At 61.9% G+C, this 24,516-nt stretch overlaps 2 protein-coding genes across 2 annotated transcripts in view; one reads left to right on the top strand and one right to left on the bottom strand.

The window, feature by feature from the left end:
• SLC5A10 (solute carrier family 5 member 10) overlaps positions 1-24,516 on the top strand; it is a 59,884-nt gene that overhangs the window by 13,217 nt on the left and 22,151 nt on the right. Inside the window, exons 9-10 of the mRNA XM_045778203.2 lie at positions 1,065-1,270; positions 4,952-5,087. Of these exons, the coding sequence (XP_045634159.2) occupies positions 1,065-1,270; positions 4,952-5,087 (342 nt within the window). The remainder of the gene's footprint in view (positions 1-1,064; positions 1,271-4,951; positions 5,088-24,516) is intronic.
• Positions 1,266-24,516, bottom strand: part of SACK1G (scaffolding CK1 anchoring protein G) — a 29,638-nt gene continuing 6,387 nt past the window's right edge. Inside the window, exons 3-6 of the mRNA XM_045778209.2 lie at positions 15,505-15,672; positions 7,669-7,793; positions 5,688-6,933; positions 1,266-1,849 (exon numbers count right to left, since the gene is read on the bottom strand). Coding sequence (XP_045634165.2) covers positions 1,442-1,849; positions 5,688-6,933; positions 7,669-7,793; positions 15,505-15,672 — 1,947 coding nt within the window. The 3' untranslated portion in view covers positions 1,266-1,441. The remainder of the gene's footprint in view (positions 1,850-5,687; positions 6,934-7,668; positions 7,794-15,504; positions 15,673-24,516) is intronic.

Below are 24,516 nucleotides of genomic sequence, written 5' to 3'. Positions count from 1 at the left end.
AGGTCGGTGATCCCGCTCTGGGAACCTGGACGAAGCTCGGAGGGCTGCCCCGTTAGGGGCTATCAGAGCCGGGAGGATCCCACAGGGGGTAGACAGAGGCCCTTCAAGCCTCGTCCAGACTCAGACTGGAGGAGCCTGTGGCCCGGCGACTTCTGACCTCGGTGTAGCGTTTGCACGTCAGCCCAGAGTGCTCAGCCCGGCCTGGGCTCTGGGCAGCAGCGAGGCTGGGGCCAGAGTCCGGGCAGCAGGCTTCCTGCTTGGGAAAGGGTGGGGAGAGGGGTGTGGAACAGGCAGATGGGACAGAGTCTCCTGTGTTCAGACTTCTGGGTCCTGCCTCCTTTCAGACCAGGTGCCCACGTCTCTGGAACCCACTGCAGGGCATGGAGCCAGGCAGCCAGGCCCGGGCTGGAAGGGAGGGGAGTGATCGCAGATACAGTAGAAGCCACAGACGGGCCGGGGCTTGGCCACACGGGGCCCTGACCCTGAGGTAGACGGGAACAGTGAGGGAGTGACAGCGGTCTGGTGTCGAGGGAAATGACTTCTGGCCCGAGCCCCAGCTGGCTGGCCATGTGGCCTTGGTCACTCCCCTGCCCCCTCTGGGACTTGTTCTGTTCTCAGCGCTACATGACTGCCGGGCATCCTCAGCTCTGCCGAAATCATATCCTTCAGAAGCCCCAGGTCAGGACTTTAACACTTTTAACCTCGGGGAGGTCCTCGAATGCCAAGAAAAAATACTTTTGCTCCCTTGAGTCGACAGTCTGAAGCTTGGCAGAGAACCCCCTCGCCCGAGGCCAACAGGCATCCAGGAGCCAAGAGGACACAGTGGTGTCCAAGTGCAAAATGCTCATTTAATAGTCTTATTTTAAATACAAATAAAACAGTCATTTGAATTCCCCAGGTTTTTTGTTTTGTTTTGTTTTTCCTAAACCCTCTACCCTCCATACCTTTCCAGACACTGGGAAAGGTGAATGGGAAAAAGTCAAGTTTGATGCCTTGGGAAGTGGGGGCCTGGAGTCAGGGCCACCAACCACCAACCCATCCCTGTCCTGCCCCGACCCCTCCAGCTTTTGACCAGATTGGCGGGTACGAGCAGCTGGCGGCGGCCTACGCCCAGGCCATCCCATCCCAGACCATCGCCAACACAACCTGCCACCTGCCGCGGGCAGACGCGATGCACATGTTCCGAGACCCCTACACAGCGGACCTCCCATGGACCGGGATGACCTTTGGTCTGACCATCATGGCCACCTGGTACTGGTGCACTGACCAGGTGAGTGTCAATATCGCCATCGCCCCACCTTCCTGCCTTCCGGGGTGGGCTCTGGAGGGTCCCGGCGGCCCACCTGCCAGTCCCTGGCACAGCCCCATGGACACCTGCTTGGTGAGTCTGGGCTGGGGCGGAGGCCACGGACTGCCCGGCTCCAGGCCCAGGGACGCGGTGCTAGGGGTCCTTGCGATCCTGGGGGGCCTGAGCCCTCCGTTTAGAATCAGAAGAGACCCACTGGCCACCGCCCATCCTGGCCTTCAGGTGCTTCGACTGGGACAGTTTGGAGTACGGGATGCCAAAAGGACTTGGGTGCTCCTCGGGGACCCTGCCATCGGCCTGGGGGCTGGCATTTCGGGCCGGCCTTGGGGTCCCGGGATCGGCCAAGGTGCGGGGCACGGGGCCCCCCTTGACCTGCCAGGGGTATGGGCCTGCCATGGCCGGGCCCCCTTTCCTGGTAGAGCTCTGGGCGCTATCAGCAGCGGGGCGGTACCGCAGGGGTCCTGAGGTCCTCATCGGCCGCAGGAAGCCATCCTTCTCCCTGGTCCCTGAGGCTGGGACCCTGTAGTGGGGGATGGGCTGGCCCTAGGAGAGAAAGAGCAGAGACAGTGAGGAGACCCCAAGGGCTGGGGGCAGGCCGCAGCTGGCACACCTGGGTTTGCCTCCTGGCCTTGCCACTGACCCGCTGGTGGTCCCAGACAAGTCTGTGTCACTAGTTTGTGCCTCAGTTTCCCCATGTCCTATGGGAATAATCCCGCCTTTTGTGGTTATGCTAAGGCAAGTTCCTCCTGTGCCCGCCCCAGCCTCCTCCCTCTGTACAGGGGGGGGCTGGATGGGTTTGCTGGAGGGAGCACCTCGATGCGGGCCAGGACTTCTGGGGAGCACAGGGGCTGGGTCTTCTTCTGGAGTCTAACTCTTGCTCTCCCTGGGCTGTGAACACACCAGAGGGCCGTGAGCAGTGCCAGGCAGCCCCCCAGTGGCGAAAGTTCTTTGTGAAGCAAGAGACAACTATCTTGCCTCTGGACCTGGACCCCTGAGGGCCCCACCATGGGACAGAGGCAGCGGGACCCAAGAGCCACCCCAGCCGGACATTATGGGATGTGAGGAGAGCCTTCCCTGCAAGAGAGGCCTGGCCAAGCCCATTCCCAGGCCACAACCCCGAGGCCCGGAAGGTAGACCCGGGATCTGCACCCAGAACAGAGCGACCTCCCCCACGGCCATGGCTCTCCGTCTCCCAGGCGGTGGTAGGAGCTCAGTCAGTGTGCTCGCTAAAGGATCGTCTCTGGACTGTGTCAGTGGGAGGTAATCCAGGATAGGAGGCTTGGGCCTCCGTTTCCCCAGCTGTAACATGATTCCCGTCTCAGATGTGGGCCTCCGGGGCACAAGCTGAGCTGACAGCAGGTGTCTTCCCGGCATCTCGGGAGAGCGGGGGTGCCACTCATGCCCCTTCACCCCAGGACACCTGTCATTTCCTCCCCCCTCAGCATGGGCCTGTCATGACACTGGCATTTCTGGGCGGGACAGTCAGGAGATTTTCCCATGAAGGCCAAGTGAGTCAGCACCCTGCCTGGCCTCAAGCTCAGGGCTGGATGCGCCTTACTGCCTGGATAAGGTCACACCAGGAGGCCGAGGCAGTAGGCTGCTGACCCCAGGGTCGTCCTGACTACCACGGACAGTGGGGCCTTACGGCCTGGCCACAACCTTACTTCCCTGTCACCCTCCCCCTCGGGCTGGCTCTGCCGAGGGACAGCCATGCCTTGGCCCAGAACCCTTGCAACGTAGGCACCTTCGCACTGGACCCCACGTGCCTGGTCCTACTCTGCCGTGACCCTCAGGAGCAAGCAGGGGGGCTTTGCAGGACGCTACCCCGCCACCGGGACAGGGCAGCCCTCCAAGACGCCCGGTCTGGTTCGGGCTGGGACCCCAGGGCTTTTCATTGGCTTTAGATTTTCGCTACCTCCTGGCTCGTCCGCAACGCATAGCTGACACTCTCAAACTCAGGAACAAGCAAACCGAGGCCCAGGAGGCAGAAGGCCCCATGGGCAGCGAGCTCGGCCGCGCCCCTCCCTGACTTCGGTGGCCCTGTCTGAGCACCATTTTTTGACAACCAGGCCGGCTCAGGACCTTCCCAGAGAGCAGCGTCGGGGTCCCTATGCGCCCAGGCCGTGGCTGACCCTGAAGTTGCCCCTCCAAGGAACTCCGAACTCAGGGAACTCGTGCAGCCAGGCTTGGGCTCGGCCATCTACATGGTGGCTCCCTCAGTCCTGGCGGCAAGCTGCGGGTCAGTGGTAGGACCCATGTTGCAGATGAGCTCCCAGGGGCTCGGGGAGCTTCAGGGGCCGAGCATGGGCAGTGAGTGCCGGCTTCGGGCCGAGCCTGTGCTGAGACGTACTGGGGAGGCGGTAGCCTGCTGACCCCACAGGAGAGGCCCTGGCTTGCTGCCCGACGCTCGCTCTGCTGGGGTGGGGAGCCCCCGCTTCTCTGGCTGCAGAATGGGGTGACGGCAGCTTCCCCCACTTCCCCCTGGGGCTGGCCACCGTGAGCACAGAACGAAATGATGAGATCTGATGTGCGGGGTTTTAGGGAAATGCTTTCTCTCTCCCACGAGGAGTGCAGCCCCAGGCTCGGGCAACCACAGGACATCAGAGGGAAAGCGTCTATAAAGACCTGCGTCTAACCCTCTCCTCGTCCAGACAGGGAAACTGAGGCCCAAAGTGAGGCAAGGACTTGTCCCAAGTCAGAGGCAGCTGTTGGAGAAGCAGCACTGAAGTGAGCCTATCCCACACACTCAGGGTCACCACTCCAGCACCCTATAATGACCGTTCTAGCAAGAGCCGTGTCTTAGCGGGAAATGCGGGGAGCTCTGCATGCAGCTCGCGTGTTTGGAAAATACGTTAAATCACAGATTCGTCTAAACTCTACGTGGTGATGTCAACTACAGAACACCCAATGCGAACTACATAAAAGCTGCAGACTGTCCAACCCTGCGAACGTACTAAAAACCACCGAACTGTACCGGTTATGTGGCTGAACTATATTCGTGAATTCTATCTCTGTGAAGATGTTTAAAATTACACTTAAAAAAAAAAAATCCTGTCAGAGCTGGGAGGGATCTCAGATGCCGTCAGTTCCAAGGACCCGTCCCTCCTCCCATTCTGCAGACCTGGAAACTGAGGCCGTTAGGATGTGCCTAGGGCTCCATGAGCAGGTGCCGAGGCAGCGTCCAGCATCCCTCCACGGCTTGGCCACAAGCTTCCCCAAAGCCCAGGGTTCGAAGCTCCAGGCCCTGGCGAGTGGTGTCAAACTATCAGAGTCAGCGTCTGCTCCTGGCATGTGCCAGAGTGTGCAGCCACGCTCGAGAGGGTGTGGGAGATGGGGGGGCTCCCCCAGATACCGTCCCGCCCAGGGTGTCCTCCGGCCCTGACGACTGTCTGTGTGGCAGGCTGGGTAGGATTCACACCTTCCCTGCTCGACAGACAGGTGAGGAGACTGAGTGTGAGTCCCTAGCACGGGCCGAGCTTGCTTCCGGTGGGAATGCCGTCGGGGGTCAGGCTCCGTTGTCTCAGGTGGCTCTAGGGCTAGGGGGATGGCATCCTGCCTCCCGCAGCTCCCTGAGGCACAGCAAGGAGAACGCCCCCACAGGCGCCCCCGAGCGGGGCTGGGACTCACCCCCTCCTCGCGCCCCAGGTCATCGTGCAGCGGTCGCTGTCCGCCCGGGACCTGAACCACGCCAAGGCGGGCTCCATCCTGGCCAGCTACCTCAAGATGCTGCCCATGGGCCTCATCATCATGCCAGGCATGATCAGCCGCGCACTATTCCCAGGTACGCCAGGCGCGGGAGGCTGGGCCGCGGCTGCAGGGGGCCAGGGCTTCTGCCATCTGGACCTGCAGCGCTCACCGGGAGGAGAGGCAAAGCACGAGCTGTCTCCCGGCCCAGGGGAGAGGGGAGGAGAGTAGTTCCCGCCGTCATCAAAGGGACTGACGTGGAGGTAGCTTGACGTGAGGTCCAGACAGCGACCAGTTACTGCTGGGTGACCTTGGCAGGGGGGTGGGGGAGGCGGGGGTGGCGCGTGTAAAGGACCATCTCTGTGCTGTCAGCAAACAAGGGAGTGGTCACGGCAGGGCAGAGTCAACTCCCAGTAACGCCAGCGTCTGAAATCTCTGGGTATTTTAAGTGCGTTTCCTTCAGGCTCCCAGGAGCTGGCTTCGGCTGCCTTTATGGGGCACGGGGGCTGTGGGTCCCCAGCGTCGGTAAGGACCAGCCACGTGTGCGGCCCTGGGTTATTGCTACCTACTCTCTCATCAGTTTCCCCATCTGTAGCATGCAAAGCTGTCATCTGGGGTTCCGGTACCCCAGCAGACGACCACTCTGGCTGCTCAAGCCTGGGGGAGGGACCCCTCCTGGGCAGGGACCCCGACTCACCTGCGTCTCCTTGTCCGTGGAATGCGGAGCCTGCGTCCTCCTCGGAGTACCCGCCTCTTCTCTCTCCCGACCTGGGGCCCACGGCGAACCCCCCAGGGGTCCACCAAAGGTCCCATGGGTCACGTGGGGGGCACTCAGCTGTCGGCGGGGGGGCTGGGCCGGCCCGTTGGCCACGTGCTCTGAGTGGCGCCTCTGGAGAGGGGCTGCGCGCCCCCTCACCTCAAAATACTCATCTGACACAGAAGAGGAGGCCACCGAGGGCCGCCGGGGGCCGGGGCCATGGCCAGAGCTGCCCGAGAGGCTGTCCTGGTCACTGAGGGTCACGTAGTCGTCGTCATCTTCTTCCTCCTCCCCATCTAGCCCATTGGGGATCACCGCTGCCTGGCCGTCAGGGTCGTCCTGGGTCACGGACAGCTGCCGCTGGAGTGGGGTGTGGCCTGGGCCCGGTGTCCTGGGGGGTGGGCCGTCCATGCCATTCTGGGGTGTCTCCTCTTCTGGGGTCTCCAGGGCCCAGTCAACACCGCCGCTGTCCTGGGCGAGCAGCTCTGCCACAGGGACTGTCCGGGGCTTGGGCACGGGCGGCTGTGGCTCGGGGTCCCCCTGGGGAAGGCCGTTTTCCGCTGGGCCGCCGTCCTGGGGGGCACCAGGCCCAGGGGCGGGAGCGCCGTCATGACTTTGCTTCCACAGCTGGGTGCCAGCTTGGGAGGTGTCTCGGATCTTGATGCGGTTCATCTGGTTGGGCTGGGGGTTCCAGACGTTGGGGTCGATGATATTGATGTAGCCCAGGATGTCACTGCCGGGCTCCGGGTCCGGCTCCACCCATGTGGGCAGGTATTCGAACATGTTGGCCCGCTCCAGGTTGAGCAGCCCGGGGTGGACAGGCGGGGGCGCCTCCGGGATGTCTCCGGGACGCTCCGCCAGAGTGGCGCCCCTCAGCCCGGGGGGCTTCTTCACCTCCTGCTTCTCCGAGGACGTCTTGGCGATTTCGTCGGCACTCTTGGCCTTGACCAGCGCGTACTTAGGGTTGACGAGCTTCTTGGCGACGGTGCCTGAGGGCACCAGCGGCACCACGGAGGGCAGCACGATGGGCTCGGGCTCGGGCTCCTTCTCCATGGGGATGCCCTTGAGGCTGACGCCGTGGGACATGAGGTACAGCTCCTGGAACTGCCGGTCGAACATCTCCACCACCTGGCCCGACAGCACGGAGATCACGTTCCGGTCCGTCCTGGCGGCCGACCACGTGAAGCTGCGGCACAGGGAGACAGGGCGGCCGGTCAGGCACAGGGGGGCCTGCCTCCTCCCTCCAGCCCCAGGTCCCCAGTCTAGGGAGTCCTCCCCAGCCACTGCAGTGGGCGTCTGAGCAAGCCCCCTGAGCACCCACAGGCCGGCGCTCATCAGACTGGCTACGGGGGCCTGGGTGGAATCAAGAAGTGAGCACAAGTCTCGGGGTCAGACCTGAGTCTGGGACAAGTCACTTGCACTGGGGCCGCTGCCACCTGTATAAAATAGCGCCCCCGTAAGGCCGCTCGCAGGACACACAGTGCAGCCCAGGCGTCGTCCAGCGCACGGGGAACAGGTGCTATCCCCGGTGGCCTGGCTGCGTGCACGGGCGTGGCTGGGGGCAGCCTCCCCCCTGCATGGCGGGGTTTGCAGAGCTGGGCCACGGCCATCCTCGTCCTGGCCCATCCTTGAAGGTGGGCGGCTCTTCGAGTGACCGCCCTGTGTGCTTGGCCCACACCCACCTCCAGGCCGGTGACACCTCTAGTCTGGCACCACAGTCTTGGGGACAGAAGCCCTCCCCTGCCCGCTTCCGGAGACAGGCGGGCGGCGTGCGGGCGTGCCCCAGCCCCGCTCACACCTCAGCAGTTTTGGGACCCATGAACCGGAATAACCAGGGTGTCATAAGGCAGGATTAAGGGCAGAAACCAGCTGGGAACAGGAGCCACCTCTGTCCCCAGCCCCCGGAAAGCTGGAGAGTCACCTGTAGGAGCCACAGATGGCCCGGTCTCCATCCACGAACATGAACTTCTGGGCCAGGGCACCCTTGAACTTGGTGGCCGACCGCGTGAAGAACTCTGTTCCCCCGCTGCTCCGTACCCTGAGATTCTGTGTTGGGGGACAGGAGGCAGAATTACATGACCACAGCACTGACCACACTGGCGGAGGGGAGGGGAGACAGTCTCTGCCCGGGGCTCAGGGTGGGCTTCCAGGAGGAGGGGGGAGCTGGAGAAAGGGGGTGGTGTCTGTGAGGACCACAGGGTCCGGGCCAAGGCGGAAAGTGGTGGGAAGACTTTAGAAAGGAAGGTGGGGCTAGTGACAGGGCGTGGCATGGGATGGTCTGGGCGTGGCCTGAAGGGTGTCCACAGAGCTGACGTGGGCAGGACAAGACCTGCGCGGCCAGGCCAGCATGGGACAAGCCGCTGCAGGTGGTAGGAGGCCGCTGCAGGATTCTGAGCTGGAGGGGCGTGAAGACATGTTCTGGAAAAGTCCCACGGGGGCTGTGCAGCTGGGGGGGAGGGAGGCCTGCCTTCAGCGATCAGGGTATTGCTTTTGGGTAAGCCTGTGGCCTTTCCAGGGTGAGTGAGCGGCCAGGCCCCTCTCCCCGCCTTCCCCACACGGCTGTCTCACTGTCCCGCTGAGCCCTGCTCACTGAGGACGGGACTCGCAGCAAAGTCTCCTACTTCCTGACGGGCCAGCTCAGCGCCTGGTACCCAGCAGTGGTTCAGTAAATGGTCAAACCCCACTCCTCACTGGGCTTGCCTTGTGGCTCAGGGCAAGCTCGAAAGGCCCCGAGAGACCACGGGAAGGGGAGCCAAGACCCGGACGGAGGAGACGGGGTCTCCCAGGTGTCACGAGCCTCGTGTCCCAGCCAGGTCGCTCCTGCCTTTCTCTGGACTCTGGCCATGGAAGGGACCTTCCCTCCCTCCCTGGTGTGCCCTCTGTGGGGCGCTGCAGGGCTCCGAGTGCTGGCTCCCCTTCCACCAGGAGGAGGTCCTTCCAGGCGTGAAAAGCCAGGGCTGGGGCACGGCAGGCCCCAGGAAGGGCAAAGAGAGCCTTGGCTGAGACCCAGGAGTGGAGGGGACACCAAAGTAGAGCCTCAGGATAGGAAAGACCCTCGGGCCCATTGGCGCAAGTATTGTCCCGGTGTGTGTGAGAAACCCAGGCTCCCGGCAACCCCCCCCCCCCGCCCCCACCCAAAGACACGGTTCTGGAGGGCGGGTGTCAGGCTGGGAGTTTCAGGCTTAACACAAGCCCCAGTGACTCTGACACCTGCCCGGGGCAAGACCTCCCTCGGCAGCATCCTGACGGGTCTGTCTGCAGGTCCTGTGGCAGGAGTCACTCCCTCCAGAGGGGATCTGTGCCGACTGAGGCACGGGGCAGTTACTCCTTCTGTGACTTGCCTGTCACCCTTCCCCACTCGCTGGCCCTCGTTTATTAACTGCCCGCCCGCTCCGAGGGGATGGTGACGAGGACCCCCCACTGGAGGGGGGGGAGGCAGAGGAATAAGAACCCCAGCTCTGGGGAGTGGGGGGGCTGGGGAGGCTCCCGGGTAGGCTGAAATCCGGAAGGTGGGGATGGGTGGGAAGAGGGTGCAGCATTCCGAACGTGGGAACACAAAGGCCTGGCAACCAGGGCAGCAGTGAGGCCTTCGCGGGAGGAGGGTGGGCGACAGAGCCTGCAGAGCGGGCTCAGCCACATGCTGATGAAAGACCCTACCCCGGCTCAAGGGCCTGGCTCCGCCCTGGGGTCAGTAGGGAGCCATGGAAGGATTCAGAGCAAGAAGGGATGGGGTTGGAGCTGCCTCTCCAAAGTGGTCCTGGCATCCAGCAGGAGGGTGCATGAAGTGAACGGGGGGCAGGAGGGCACTCCTGTGTCTGTTCCTTCCGTGACAGGTCCCAGACCCCTCTCTGCTGGGCGGCCCCAGGGCAGTATCCAGATGTTAGGGGGCCGGCATGGATGCCCACCTGGCCGTGGGCTGAATTATCATTTGTTGTTGGGCCCAGCCCTGTAGGTAGATAAGCCTCTATTCCCAGGGCTGGCTCCCCTGCCCCCCCAGGCTGCCTGTCTGTACCCAGCCAGCTCAGCAGGAAGCTGGCCATGACCCAGGACAATTAGTGCTCGTGACTTCGTACCCAACACAGAGCGTGCTTGGGGACCAGAAGCTGGAACAAAGATCCTGGAGGCGGTTTGAGGCCTTCCCCGTCACCTGTGCCCGACCACAGCCCAGCTCTGTGGCTTCCGTGGGCTCCTGGCCCAGAGCTCTGCCTGCTGGGGCCACAGGCCTCTCCTCGGCCTGGGAGAACAGACACCAGCCTCAACCCCCCTCTCACGTGTCTGCTCCCGCCCACCCCAAAGCCTGTCCCCATGAAGGGCTCAGAAGGTCACCACCCACATCTCAGAGTGACTCAACCCCCTGTGAGAGGCAGCCGTGGCGCCGCCAGATTTGCTGTGTGACTCTCAGCAGGTCTCTGGCCCTCTCTGGGCCTCAGTTTCCCCATCTGTGCCCTGCATGGATGGCTTCAGACTCTAAGGCCCATCCGGTCCTGGGGCCAGCAGCAGGTGGGGGCTTGCACCCCTGTTCCCATCATGGCAGCTCCCCTGCCTGTTTGCTCCTGGGTGGGCCCCGCCCCATGGGGCCTGGCCCAGATGAGGTAATGTCTCAGGGGTTCGGTGCGCAGAGGTAGAGGAACCCACAAAGCCGCATTGTCTCTGAGCCCCGGGGCACCCCCAGCAGAGCATGTAACAGGCAGGGTGGAGGACAGCGGGGCTGGCTCCGCTGGGGCGCCTGGGGCAAGGCCTGGGACCCTCTGGAATCTCCGCTTCCCCGGGCCCGAAAGAGGGGCAGCGATCCGTCCCTGAGAGGACCGCAGGGGAGGACGGCTGGGCACTGCTCCGTCCGCTCCAAGAGTGGCTTCTGCCCCAACCACATGTGGGGCACGGTGGGGTGGGCACTAGACCTGCAGGGGCCCTGCCTGCACCCCCCACTGGGCCTCCTCTGCTCAAGAAGATACCTGACCCTGTACCAAGCTGCCCAGGGCCCACGTGGGCCGGTGGTAGGCAAAGGGGACAATCCCAGTCCCCTGCCGGAGCCAGGGGGGTCGCTCGGGCTCTGGTCAAACATGGCTCCAGTCCCGGCACCAACTGGATGCCAGCTGGGCCTCCGTAGGCCTCAGTTTTCTCACCTGTGAAGTGGGCCCACCCAGCTTTCTGCTTCGGGGCTGCTGTGAAGCCTGACTAAAGCCACGATGCAGGGGGGTGAGGGCCAGCGAGGTGCCCAGCCTTTGATGGGTGCTCTACAAATGTGAGGTGACAAAGGACGTGACCCCTTCTGCTCGTGGGGGAAAGAGGGGACCGACATGGAGGACCAGAAAATACCTAGAATGTCGTGGGTCAGGCCCAGGGAGGCCAGGACTGTCAGCCAGATGTGATGGTTGGGGGAGCTCAGGGAGGGGGAGTGACCGGCCCAAGGTCTCCTAGTCGGTGGGGTCCTGCCCCCAGTTGTCCCATGGTGGGTCTCTGCAGGGGCCTGCTGGCATCACCTGGGCCCGAAGAGGAGTTGGGAGGCCCAGAGACGCACCCTGACCAGGCCTGGCTGGTGACAGCAAGATCAGGCCAGCTGTGCAGACTGCAGAGGACAGAGAGCCCGTGTCCCCATGTACTGGGCAGCCAGCCCGCCTCTGCTCTCTTCTAAAGGGCCTGGAATGGGGGACTGGGAGCAACACTCACTCTGGCCTCCCCGTGCTGTCATGAAGAGGAGATGGGGCAGCGCTGAGCCAGCCCAACTCCAGGACCTTGACATCTGAGGGGCTCCTGGCTCTTTCCCCAGGCTGCGCTGCTCAGCCCCAGCACTGCTGACATTCCGAGCCAGGCGATGCCCTGTTGCAAGGGCTGCGCACTGCACACGGCATGTTTAATGGCGTCCCTGGCTTCTACCCACCAGACGCCAATAGTCCCCTCCCAGTCACAACCATTAAAAAAATCCTCCAAACAGTGACAAATGGCCCAAGTGAGGCAAACCCCGCTTGGCTGAGAAGCACCGTCCCCCACCCCACGCCACCCCCGGTCCATTACAGAGCCAGGCCAGGGTCAGAGATGGCAGGACAGCAGTGGGGGAAGCCCTGGGCGCTAGACCGGGGCCAGGCTGGTCTGGCCGCCGTGGAACCTGAGCCACAGGCTGAATCCCCGCATGCTCACCAGGGTGGCTGGAGTTTCCTCGTTCATCAGACAGAGGTCCGGCCTTAGCCCAAGTGGCTGCCCGTTTTTCCAGTTTGGCGGCACTACCTTTTCAGATCAGCCAGGAGTCTCGCTGCTCCGGTCCTGTCTCAGCCTACTTTCCCCTAGCTCCCCCTGCCGCTGGGGCATCCGACAGCCCTCAGGCTTACCCTGAATGTCACTGGGTCACCTGGTGTGGTGCTGCGCCCCGTGGGGACCAGCGGGCTGGGTCCTCTTCTCTGGACCTGTTCTCTGTTTGTAATATAGGGCACCCATTCCCACACTCCCTGCCTACAGGAGTCAGGGGCCAGCTGAGCCAGCAGGCCAGGGTGCTTGGGGACGGCTGGGACCCTCACACCCGGGAAGGTGCTGGCGCATGGCCCTCCACCTCCCCTAGAAAGCAGGAATGCGCTTGACCCAAGCAATGCAGCCCTGTTTGCAGAATGTGCTGTGTGAGCTCAGAGCTCAGGAGGCACGAGGCTGGGGTGGGGGTAGCAGGCTGCCCGGAGGTGAGGGGGTGAGGCCAGCCGGCTGCCAGAACACAGATGCAAGGGGGAGGGGAAGCCCCGTGGCTCTTAGACCAGAGCTGGGGTCCCATGAGGAGAGCTCAAAGACAGGGCAGGGAGAGAGTTCACTACTGAGTGCCCTGCCCCCACATGGCTTCCTTTACTCTTCGGAGCAGCCCTGTCAAATACATGGGGAAATTCCCATTTTTCAGACAAGGAAACTGAGGCTGAAAAAGATCCGGTTTCTTTGCTCCGGGTCACAGTGCAGGTGGCAGAGCTAGGGCTCGGTCCCGGCTCCCGGCACTGCCCAGACTGGTGCCCGACACCCCCATGGTCACAAGGATGACCCCACCAGGCACAGCCTACCCCGGGCCCGTAGGAGCTGAGGGCAGGTCACTGCAGAGCTGGGCAGGGGCGGCGGGCGGCCGAGGGCAGGCCCAGGGATTACCGGCAAAGGAAGTGCTCCTGAGACAGGTCCGGGCCCAGCTGGCCCGCGGGCAGGGAGGTAGGCTGAGCGGGCAGGCCCTCGACAAGGTGACGGCCAGGGCTGGGCGCACGGGAGCCTCTGGCCACCTGCCCAGGCTGGGGGGGGGGGGTGCGCTCCACAGCAAGAACGAGGAGGTCAGGGTCACCCATTCTTTCCCACGAAGGGGTCTGACCCTCTGTGGCATCCGGCACATCTCTGCAGACACTGCTGTGTTCCCCAGAGCAGGGAGGCGGTGAGCAGGGACCCCTGCTTCGAGCTGTCCCGCCCATGCTTCGGGCTCTGGCCTCATTTCAAGCTGAAGCGTGGGGGGAGGCCGCACACCGCACCCTCCCCTGCCCGGGGCCTGAGGTTTATAATTTCTTGTTATTGCCAGAAGCTGCGTAACTCCCCTTAGCACATGGGACGCTTTTATAACCATTGTCTCCTCTAATTTCATCCTCAAACAACCTCATGAGGAATCATTATGGCCACGAGGCACTGGAGGCTCTGACAGGTGGGGCCACGTGCCCAAGCCCCATCGCGGGTCGGCAGGGTGAGCCCCCGTGGGCAGCACCGGGGCCGCCCCAATGGCAGGTGCAGTCTCAGCCAGGGGCATCAGGCACCAAGGATCTGGGCCTCCTGGTCTGTGCCAACTTCTCATTACTGGCGGAGAGGTTCAGCCGCTGACTTGGCGGAATGCCTTCGGGCAAGTCACAGCCTTCCTGAGGCCTCAGTTTCCCCGTCTGCCCCATGGGAACTTGGTCTGGGTGGCCCTCAAGGCCCCTTCCAGCTTGGGCATTTCAGGCCCCATGAAGCTGCGGGGCTGCAGATTCTGAGGCCCCCAATCACACCGGGGAGCAGAGGGCAGGTGGGGGGCCGAGCAGTGAGGGGCAGGAGCCAACCTCCCAGGGAGGGAGCGAGCAGCCCCCAGGGCCGCGTTCTCCACCCAGTCCTGCCTGCCTCCCACTTCCAGGGAGCTCCGCGAGCTCTGAGCAGACTTATACTTGAGACTTCCCTACCGAGAAGACACACTGGACAGGGGCGAGGCCAGTCCCGGGTTCAGATCCCGCTCGGCATGGACAAGCCCACTCCCTGCGTCTTCATCCCACACCAGGCACGCGCATGGGGGCTGAGCCACGCGACGCGTGTAAAGCACCCACCTAGCTCACGTCAAGAGTGCAGTGGGGGTGGGCCTGGAGGCTCTCTGATGTGCTGCCCACGGGCCAGAGGCTTCTGGAAGTCACCTTTCAAAAGATGCCTTTCCTACACTCTGGACCTCTCCAGCATGAGCTGTCTTCCCCGGGAGTCCATTCTCGGTGCTAATTACACGGCGGGCAGCGCGCTGGGTGAGCGTGGGGCTTGGGGTCAACCCACCAGGGAGACCACATAAAAATGTCCCAACAGCCACAGACTCGCCGCCGGGAGAGCTCATAGCCACTTGAAAGGGCTCAGCTGGGATAGGTGGGCATACCTGACGAATACCGACAAATTACAGGCACAGGAGCCCAGCCCCTTGTTAACTAGCCTGGCGTCACCCCTTCTCCGGGGATCGTGTTTGGATCACAGACCAGAAGCCCAAGGAAATCTGACCCGTCAGAAGCTGGGGCTCAGCCAGGGACTCTGGTGCTGGCCCCCACTCCCCACCTGGACAGGTGCCTCAATTCCTCATCTGTAAAATGGGAACAACTGCCCTATCCCCCTATGGGTCGTCATGCGGAGTAAATAAATTAACCACGTCAAGTGTCTAGGATGGGGCTGACCCAAGCCAAATTCTGGGCAAGTATCTGCTGTTGTCATGCATACTGATCCGTTCTCTCTGGGGACCGTGCTGCATGCAGTCGGTGCCAAGCGACAGCTGGGTGGAAGGAGGGCTCTTCCTGCCCCCAAACACGGGATCAAATGCAGGGTGTGTGAGTGCAAGAGCCCAACCACAGTGGCTCATCTGTCCTTCTTCGGGACCAATGAGATCCTGGAGCCCAGAGACAGGAGGAGATGAGCTCAAAGACACAGCAAAGCCCTGCTAAGAACCCAAGTTCATCATGATCCCTCCACCTCTGCTCCACGGCGTCCTTCCCTAGAAAGCCCTTTCGACCCTGCTCTCCCTCCTCAAATTTATTCAACTCTGCAGCCATCAAGGAAGCCTTCCCAGACCTCAGCCCGAGGAAGCTGCCTCTGCCAGAGCCCGATCCTAAAACCGGCGGGTGGACATCATACAGAGACAGATTCCGGCTTAAGCCCCAAAAAATAACTTCCTGGGAGTCAGAGCTCTCCAGATAGGACGTGAGCTGCGGGAGCCTGGGGGGTGAGCCCCCTGTCACTGGAGGCATGCAAGCAAAGACAGGTAATCAACGTGGCCTATGGTGCTAGGAAATCACACATGATACAGCCCCGTGCGTCGGCTCCAGCACCGACTCAGCCCTTAACCAACGTTTATCTTATCTCTGACCATCGGAGGCAGTGTCCTGTCCCTCTGTGAGGTCAGGCGGAGGTCAGGTGACCACTCGGCAGGAGGCTCTAGGATGACTGAACTCTCTGTGCCCGGCACAGGGCTCCGTCCCCAGCAGGCAGGAGCTCCAAGTGTCTGTTGACCCACTGAGTGACCGCTTGGTTCATTCCTGCCCAGCCAGCTCACCTTGAGGTGCCCCAGGTGCATACGGGCGCGCTCGCACATGTGCAGAAAGTACTTGACGTTACTCTCATCCACGATGATGTACACGGCCACCTTCCTCTTGAAGCCGGCGTCCAGCAGGTCCTTGAAGATGTCCACGTCGGTGAACATGTCCATGACCACGGCTATCACCTGGGAGCACGAAGAGACCAGAGCTGTTGGGGGTGCGGCCGCAGCGACAGGCGGCGCGGCAACGGGGACAGGTGCCCCGGCAGGACGCACAGCCCTCCCACACCCACCACCCTCTCTGGGCGCCCCTGCTAGCCCTGCCCCCACCCCAAGCCTCAGCACTGGGACTGGGCAGCGATGGGCTGGGGCCTCTCTGGTCCCGAAGTTCTAGGGTTCAACGTTTAGGGTACGAGATTCTCAGTCAGTGGCCCAGACTGGACCCTGGGGCTGCGGGACTGGAGAAGCACATTCGGCACACACAACGTCCCTGTAATACGAGTCGCCAGAAAGCATATCCCCGTGTCCTGGCCAATGAGGCCCGAGGAGGGAGGAGACAGTGCCTGCGAGCCAGGCAGGGTCTGCATCCCGAGGTGGGGAGTGTGCTGGGGCCAGCCCCCGGCGCAGCCTGCGATCCTCATGGGTAGCAGGGCTAAGGGGGGGGGGGTGCCCCGTGTGGTCCCTTCCTGGCTCACTGTTCCTGAGCCAGAGCAGCCCACACCATCACTGCCACCTGCCACCCTGGGACGCCGAGTGCAACTGGATGTGTCAACAGCCAGAAAGGCAGCAGGTGGCACGGGCATTCCTGAGGTCACCTGTGTGTCCCCGGGCTGGCACGGACTTGGCCAGGCTTTCCACGACTACCTCTCCTGTCTGAACGGAGCCCAAACTGGCACGTGTGTTCTATCATGTGACAACATCTGTCCCCGCAACAGCAGATCTCCAGCCTCCTGGACCTGGCTCAGGTTGGGGCTCCAGAGGTCAGAGTGCATCTATCCCAAGCCCTAGTCCCACGTGGGCATTGACAGGCGTAGCGGAAGAGCAGGGTGGTTGGGATGAGCTCATCTGCCTTGGGGTTAATCAGCAGATGCCTGGGACGGCCAGGGCTCAGTGACCATCTTTGGCCCTCTCTCTCATCACCCCCCCGCCCCCATCCTACTGGGCAGCCGAAGGGAGCTCATGGGACTAGGGCCTGAGGCTGACAACTAACACAGACATCCAGCCCCTCCAGCCCTTTGAGACCAGTGCGACTGCCCCTTCCAGGGCCCGATAACCTTCTGGAGAAGACTTAAGAGGCCAGGGATTCAGCCTTACAATGAGGTGGCAGTGTGGTCAGGCTAGAACCTACCCAGGCCCGCTAGGAAGCCAAGCTCACCCCCACCCCCACCGCGAGGGTGGTCCGACTGGGATCTGTAGGTGCAGGGTGAAGGACAGGCAGCCTGGGACCTGCTGGGGATGAGTCCGCACACTCCGGGAGCTCACCCAGCTCGCCCCTGCAGGCCCACGAGGGCTCCTCCCTGCCCTGCCCTGGACACGATCTGTGTGACCCCAAGCAAGACACCTAGCTTCTCTGGGCCCAGCTTTCTCTGAAGTCCCAGGGGGCAGGGGAGCTGCAGGACCAGCAGGGCTCTGGCACAGCTCGGCTGAGGCCCAGGACTGACTGTTCTCTGGGGGACAACCCTTCGCTGACTTTGGATGTCTGAGGGACTGTTTCAGGTGGGGCAGAGGGCGTGGGGACAGTCTCTGCAGGGGCTAGGACAAGCAGGGGGAAGCCAACGGAGGCGCTTTCTGACCCAAAGTGAGACAGGGGTCTTGATAGGGAGTGACCTCCCCATCCCAGGAGGTGTTTAAGGAAAAGCCAGAGATTGCTCGGCGAGGAGGTGGCAAGGAGGCTGGGGGGGACAGATGAGACGCAAGGACGGCTGGGTGGGCTCACAACGGCCTTGGATTTCACCAGTTGAGTGTGAAGAGACCTTGAGGTGGGTGGGGTGGTAGCAGGGACTTCCTCGCCTGGGACCCCACAGCCCCAGAGCCAGCCCTGGGAACCCCTTGGATAAGGTGCTCCTGGAGGCAAACAGCTTCACGTGCCACCCTGGGAAGGGCGCAGCCGACACCTTTCTCCTTGGAGGCAGACATCACATCACCCCCTGCTCCCCTGTCACCGCCGTCCCCCACCAGATTGGTCAGGACTGCTTCCAGGCTCCGCCCGCCGTCGCAGATGGGGACTTGCCCTGGGCCTGGGCTAGGGGACGTGCCCCAGCAGGACCCACTCCTCGTGTGTCCTTCCCCATGTCTCCCTCCGGCAGGTAGAGTATTGGATCCAGGGATCGTCTGCTGGATCACTGGACTGGACCTGTTGGGGCCTGCCCCCCGATGGTGGATCCCTCCCATGGGGTCCCGGGGCTGAGCGCTGGCTCTCCCCAGGCCCTGGGTTCGGGGCCAGGGGGAGGTTAAATGAGGGCTTCTAACAGGTGCCAGCTGATACTGGGAGTGGGGAGGGGTGCTTGGCGCTCCCTAGGCACTGGGATGATGCTAGGGGAGGGGGCGTGGTGCTCCCCATGGAGGCCCCGCAGTTTGTCCAGTCTGAGTCACAGAGGTTTCTCGGAGGCCCCCCCATCCTGCATGCTGTTCCCCGTTCCATACATGGGAGAGCTGGGGCCAGACACCTGAGGCTAGAACCCGGGTCTTGCGCCCCACCCAGAACGCCTTCTGCTCAAAACTGAGAGCCAGTCCAGGGCCCTTGCGCTGAGGGATGGTGTAAAGTTCAGCCCTCAAACACGCGGTGAGGCAGCGGTTGCTGTTCCCATTTTACAGATGAGGAAACTGAGGCACGGACGGATTCACTCCCTTGCCTAATTATCTGTTTGGGTGGCCCAGCTTGCCTGTGACACTGGGACTTTATCCAGGGGAGAGCCCCATTCGAAGCCGGCCTGCGGCCTGGTCTAAGGTGGGCCTCAGGGAGCTGCTGCCAACTGAGGATGCGACCGAATGGTCTGGGTCACAGGACTGAGGGAAGCCCGGGACTAGCCACGGCCCCTCTCTCGGGCCCCTCGTTTCTGGATCTGCCCAAATGCGGGTGTCCGCCTGGCTCACTGCTATGGTCTCTCCAGCCCACACGTCGTGGCCGGAGCACAAAGCTGCTGGCCCCACCTTGAGGGATACAGCAGCTGCCCCCTGCAGCCCCAGCTCCCACAGACCCTGTAGGGGCCCCGGACAAGGCCACGGCCAAAGCTGTGGAGACGGTGGAGGGGAGGCTGGAATCGAGACTGCCCTTGCCCCCCATGTGTTAAGACACTGCACTGGGCAAGAGGCAGGGGGCCTGGGTCCCAGCTTTGAAGCTCGCGCCTCACGACCACAGGAACCAGCGTGTCCGTGTGAGCAGCCGGACCCACTGCCCAGTAGCCGGGGGTGGGGTCGCAGGCAGGCGCGCATCCCGTATCCCGGGCCCGGCGTCGCTGGGGAACAGAGGGGGCAGCGCCCGCCCCACAACACAGAACCCACACAGAACACACGGGCCAGCTCCCAGGGAAGGAAGGTCTCCTGGGGTCCCTGTGGGTCTTACTGATGGGCAAGTCCTTTCTTGAAGGCACAGAACCAGGAGAGGCCAGACACCCGTGACAACCATCCCGGGTCTCAGCCCCAAAGGGCAGCACGGCGTGCGGGGGGGGGGGGGGGTCTGGATGATACCCAGGGGGACCAGGAGGATGGCTGTGTCCCAGAGCGGGGCCAGCCGTGCAGTATTACAGACGTTGGGGAGGCTGCAGCAGAGGCGAACACGGCAGGGCTCGGTACAGGCACTGGGCTTGAGAGCACTTTAGACCCAAATGCCCCCGTGGCTCTCTGGGGGTGCAGGACATGCAAGCTCCCAAAATACGTTTCTCTGGTGGTTCCCCACGCCCCCTTTTCCCACGCCTTCCCCAATCCAATCTCTGGCACAACCTCCCATGCCCCCACCACGAGCACTGCCATCGTCCAGGTGGTTACTGGGGGACTTGAACAAGGGGGGGCAGCGTCTGAGCCGCCAAGGAGCAGCAGCCCCCCACCCATGGCTGCAGCCCCGAACAGACACAGCCCGAAGCCTTGTAATGCCTACTGTTGGTGCCGGTGGCACAGGCAGGGGGTGCCAGTGTCCCCCCCCATCCCTCTTGGGCCGCCGCAGCCATCTGAGCCCCTGGGCAAGTGCAGAGGGGGCCCAGAGCTGGAGCTCCGGGCTCCAAGCTAGGCTCCGGCCCTGCGTGAGCCGTGTCTCTCTCTGCATCTGTCTCCTCATCTGTAAAACGGGGAAGGTGGATGCGAGGCCCAAGGCTGGAGCTGCCAAGGGATCCTCGACTCCCTGGGCCCTGCCCAGGTGCTCCATCTGGCTTGTCTGGGCCAGCTGGAGCATCTTGCGGTGCCCACCGCCGCCCCGCCTCCCTCTGCCCCACCGGCCTTGGCAGGCAGACACCCGGCCGGCAGCACCCAGCACCCCCGGCGCTGTTCTGCGGATTCCCCGTGACCACACAAGCCACTCTTGGAGCGGAAGTGTTCTCACGGGCCCACTGGGTAGAGCAGGTCTGTGGAAGCCCTGGGGGAGGAAGGGCAGGGGTGAGATGGCGCAGGGGTTCCACACTCAGCTGGAAGACCGCTGGCCGTGGGCCCAGCCTTGGCGGCAACATCTCTCCCTGGGGGGCCCTGACCCCGCTGACTCGCCCCTGAAACACCGGGCCTGGAGCCATGCTCCCAGCTGCTCTCTGCCATTTGGGCACGGACCACGTCTCCAGTTCTGGAAATGCCGCAGCAACCGGCCGCGTGGCATGCCGTCTCCTGAAGGCCTGGACTCTGAGAGTCGGGTCAGGGTCCAGCAGGTCCCCACCTGGAGTTCCCTCTGTAACACCTGCCCCACCCTCCCTGGACATGCAGCTGTGTGGAGGAGGCTCAGAGAGAGAGAGGCAGCCCTGGTCTCTCCCTTCGAAGGGCTCCAGAGCAGACCGGGGAGACAGACATGACCCCCACACCCTGGATCCCAGAAGCAGCAGGGCACAAGCACGCAAGCCGCTGGCCCTCCATGGGCCTCGTGTCACCACCTGCAAAGTGTTGCAGGTGAAGAGAGCCTCAGAGCTCTGGGTCTGTCACGCTAAGGCCCTGATGGACATCCAGATGGTGGCGGCATGGGCTGCAGACTGTCCTGGGAAGACGTGTGACCCTGGGCAAGAGCCTTAGTCTCCTCAGGGGGCGGTAACAATGCCCACCTGCCCAGCTGTTGGCGGGCAGAGGGAATTAACGCAGGCACAGAGCCAGCTTGGGGCCCAAGAGCCTGTGCTCGGCAGGTGCCACTTTCTTGTCTCATCGCAACGACTGGAGTCCTGACCCACCTGACCCATGGCACCCTCTGGGATGGACAGGCCAGGAATCATCACTCACCGTCTTCTCCACTCCCCTCTGTGCCAGCTGGAAGGCTGGTGGCACCTGGTAACTCACGGGGATGACATGGAGAATGCTGCGGGCTGTTCTAAGGTTTCAAACAATGGCCATCAACACCCTGGGTTCAACTTCCACTTCCGGCCATGGCAGAATAACAGAGCCTATGCTAACCTTCCTGCCTTAACCATAAAACAAAACAAAACAAAACCCACCACGGAAATAGGCAAAATCTATGAAACTCTCGCCAACAGGACTGCAGCAAGCACAGTGCTCCTTGAGAGAAGAGAAACAGGTGAGATCGGCCCCAGGATTGCCTCAGCTTCCTCCAAGCCACAGCATGGGGACGGGCCCTGGTGGAGTCCGGCAGTCTCCCTGAGTTGAGGAGACAGGGTGTGCTCAGAGCACGGTCGCCAGAATTTTCAGGACAGAATACTGGGGGAGAGAGGGCTGCAGGGAGCGGACACCAGACACCTACACAGGGTGTCCCTTTGAGCCTTCAGCTGGTGACTGAGCGTCACATGCACGGAGGAAACCACCTAGGCTGGGACAAAACTGCTGGAAAAAGGCAGCTGGAACGGTCACCGCTGCTCACGCAGGACGCAGGAGTCATTTCCATTCCCCTCGGCTAGACTGCAGACCCCTCTAAGACTCAGGGCCTGCAGGAGAGTCCTCAGAAGGGTATTACCTGAGTAATGGACAAATAAGCCCTAGACCAGAGGTCAAGAAACTTTTTCTGTAAAGGCCACATAGTAAATACTTCAGGCTTTGCAGGCCATATGGCTCTGACACACTCGACTCTGCTGTGATCGCATATGGACCGTAGTCCAAATCCTAGCCTGGGCTAAATCTGCCCTGGTCCCACCTAATAAAGCTTAAAAAACACCAAACTGAACCCCAAGATGTGAAACTAGCAACAATTAAGATGAAAAAGACACTGGATGGGATGAATAACAGATTAGACACCATAGAAGAAAAAAAGAGTGAACTTGAAGACACATCAGTAGAAATGATCCAAAATGACCCATGGAAAGGGACTGACAAACCAGGATCGGCTAAGAGCATCAGTGAATGGGGGAGTCCACCTAGAGGGTCTAGGATACACAAAACTAGAGTCTCAAAAGGTGCCGAGGTGGAGAAGGGGTGGATAAGACAGAAACATGTTTGAAAAAATAATTCCATAATTTTTCCACATTTGAAGAAAACTATCCATCCACGGTCAGGGAAGTTCAGGGGCTTCCAAGCAGACAGACAGGGAAAAAACCTCACCAAGGCACATCAGAATCACATCATTTTAAGCCCGTGATAAAGAGAAAATCTGAAAAGCAGCCAGAGGGGAAAAGACCATTACATAATGAGGAAGAGAGATAAACAGACTTCTCTACAGTATCATCGCAAGCCAGGAACACGGGAGCAACATCTGTAAGGCACTAAATGCAAAAGCAGTTATCCTAGAATTCTCTACCCAGGGAAAATAGCTTTCCAAACTAAAAAGGAAACAAGAACTTTTTCAGACCTACAGATGCTGAGAGAATTCATCCCCGGGCAGACCTGCACGGCCGTTATCACCCCCCGTACACGTGGAGGGGCTGAGACTCCAGAGGATGACAGCTGTCTGCCTGGTGGAGGCACAGGCTGCCCCTCCCTCACTGGAAGGGCAGAGTTACTCTACCCCCCCCCACCCTACACCCCCTGCCATCTGGCTGCAGTGCCTCAGTCTCCCATGTCCTCGACATGGCCCTGCACCCCCCTTCCCTGGTGCTAGCAGGATTAAGGAGACTGAAAGGCCTAGAAGTTTCTCCAGGCACTGGGGAGGGCTCCTAGGAGCCCCACTGTGGGGGGTGCTCCTCCTGACTTCTGGCACTCTCCAAACCAGTGTGCCCATCCTCTGGTTCCAGAGGTCTGTCACCGAGGGAACAGCCTGGTCCTGCCTCCCAGGGAGGGAGTCTGTGTAGGTCATAACACCTGCTGATCCAAGCCAGGGTTGGGAGAACCAGGCCAGCTTGCTTGCTTGCTTTTTTTTTTTTAAGATTTTATTTATTTATTTGACAGAGAGAGAGACAGCCAGCGAGAGAGGGAACACAGCAGGGGGAGTGGGAGAGGAAGAAGCAGGCTCCCAGCGGAGGAGCCTGATGTGGGGCTCGATCCCATAACGCCAGGATCACGCCTTGAGCCGAAGGCAGACGCTTAACGACTGAGCCACCCAGGCGCCCCCCCGGCCAGCTTTCTGACACTCACACAGGTGTCCCTTTTCCAGGGACTAAGGAGAGGCAGCAAGGACCGCTCCCATTTTCCAGAAAGGGAGTCCCTGTCCCAGAGCCACATGGTCAGCTGGTGGCAGAGGCCTCCTGCTTTGGGCTCTTCCCCTGGCGGGGATCCTGTGTACATTCTAGCTGAATCCACCTGCCGCCCCCGCCCCCTGGAGCCCACCCTGGGTCCTGAAACAAACTCTTGACCATCAGCTCTGCCCAGAAGGTAAATGGCCCTGGGCCTCCTGGCTCTGCCATTCCTTCCCTGGGTGGCCCACGGACGGCCTCAGCTTCTCTTCTCGGCAACACGGGGGGATGCATTGGGTAACCTGCGTCTCTCCCCTCTGACATTCATCAACCCTGGCGCCTTCCCCACCCTCTGGACTATTAAAACAGAAGCCTCATTAAGGCCAATTAAAGGAGGCTCGGGCCTCCTGAGTGCCAAATGGCTGCAGCAGGATGGGGTCAAGAGGCGCATACTGGTCACACCCAGAGCCCTCTGTCCAGGGGCCCAGCCCAGCCCAACCCAGCCCAGCAGCATGGGCCCTGCCCTGAGTCTCCAGCCCTCCCCAGATAGACATCGGCCTCCTCACCAAGGCTCAGGAATGCTGCAGGGGAGAGGGGCCGGCAGAGTGTGGGGGAGGGCCGTCAGGTGACCGGGGCTGTGCCTGTGGATGAGCCGAGAGGACAGGTCCCGCCTCCTTCCCACCGGCCCCAAGGGTCCTCCGAGGCCTGCGAGCTTCCAGGCCTGCAGGCAAAACGTCCAGCCCACCAGACCCCCACACAGTCATCAGTGAACCGCACCAGCTGAGAATTTTCAACCCGGAATATCTCAGACTCATGAAGTTGAAAGCCTGTAAAACCTCAGGTTTCCTGGGGTCCAGGAGTGACAGGCGCTGTGGTGTCACTGAGCGTCTAAATCCCCCAGGAAGACTGGCCTGGAAAGGACTTGCCCAAGGTCACACTGCAAGCCAGAGAAAGCCTGAGGCCACTCGTCTCTGCTGCATTCCAGCAAGCCCCTGCTTGAACTCCTCCAGGACGGGGAGCTCACCACTTTGCAACCCAGACTATTCCCAGAGCGAGGCTGTCAGGAGAGAGCGGAGGATGAAGGTGGGGAGGAGAGAACTCGCGTTTACGAAATGCTGGCTCAGTGCCAGACGCCACACTGTACTCTCGCCACAACACTGAGGCGGGTGCTGGCATCACCATGGCAACGAGGAGGCAGGAACCAAGGGTCAGAGGGGCGAAGTGACTATCCTGGGGTCGCACAGCTGGGTGACAGCAGAGCTGAGGCTTGGCCATCGGTCTGGGTGGTTTGGAAGCCCCTCTTCCCACCGCCCTGCACTGCATTTAGCCTGGGGAGACGTCTAAGCCTGGCGAGCAT

The sequence above is a fragment of the Ursus americanus genome, chromosome 14 (assembly GCF_024610735.1).
Source record: "Ursus americanus isolate L20-20 chromosome 14, mUrsAme1.1.p, whole genome shotgun sequence".
NCBI classification, from domain to species: domain Eukaryota; kingdom Metazoa; phylum Chordata; class Mammalia; order Carnivora; family Ursidae; genus Ursus; species Ursus americanus.
This window is presented reverse-complemented; position numbering and strand designations above follow the sequence as displayed.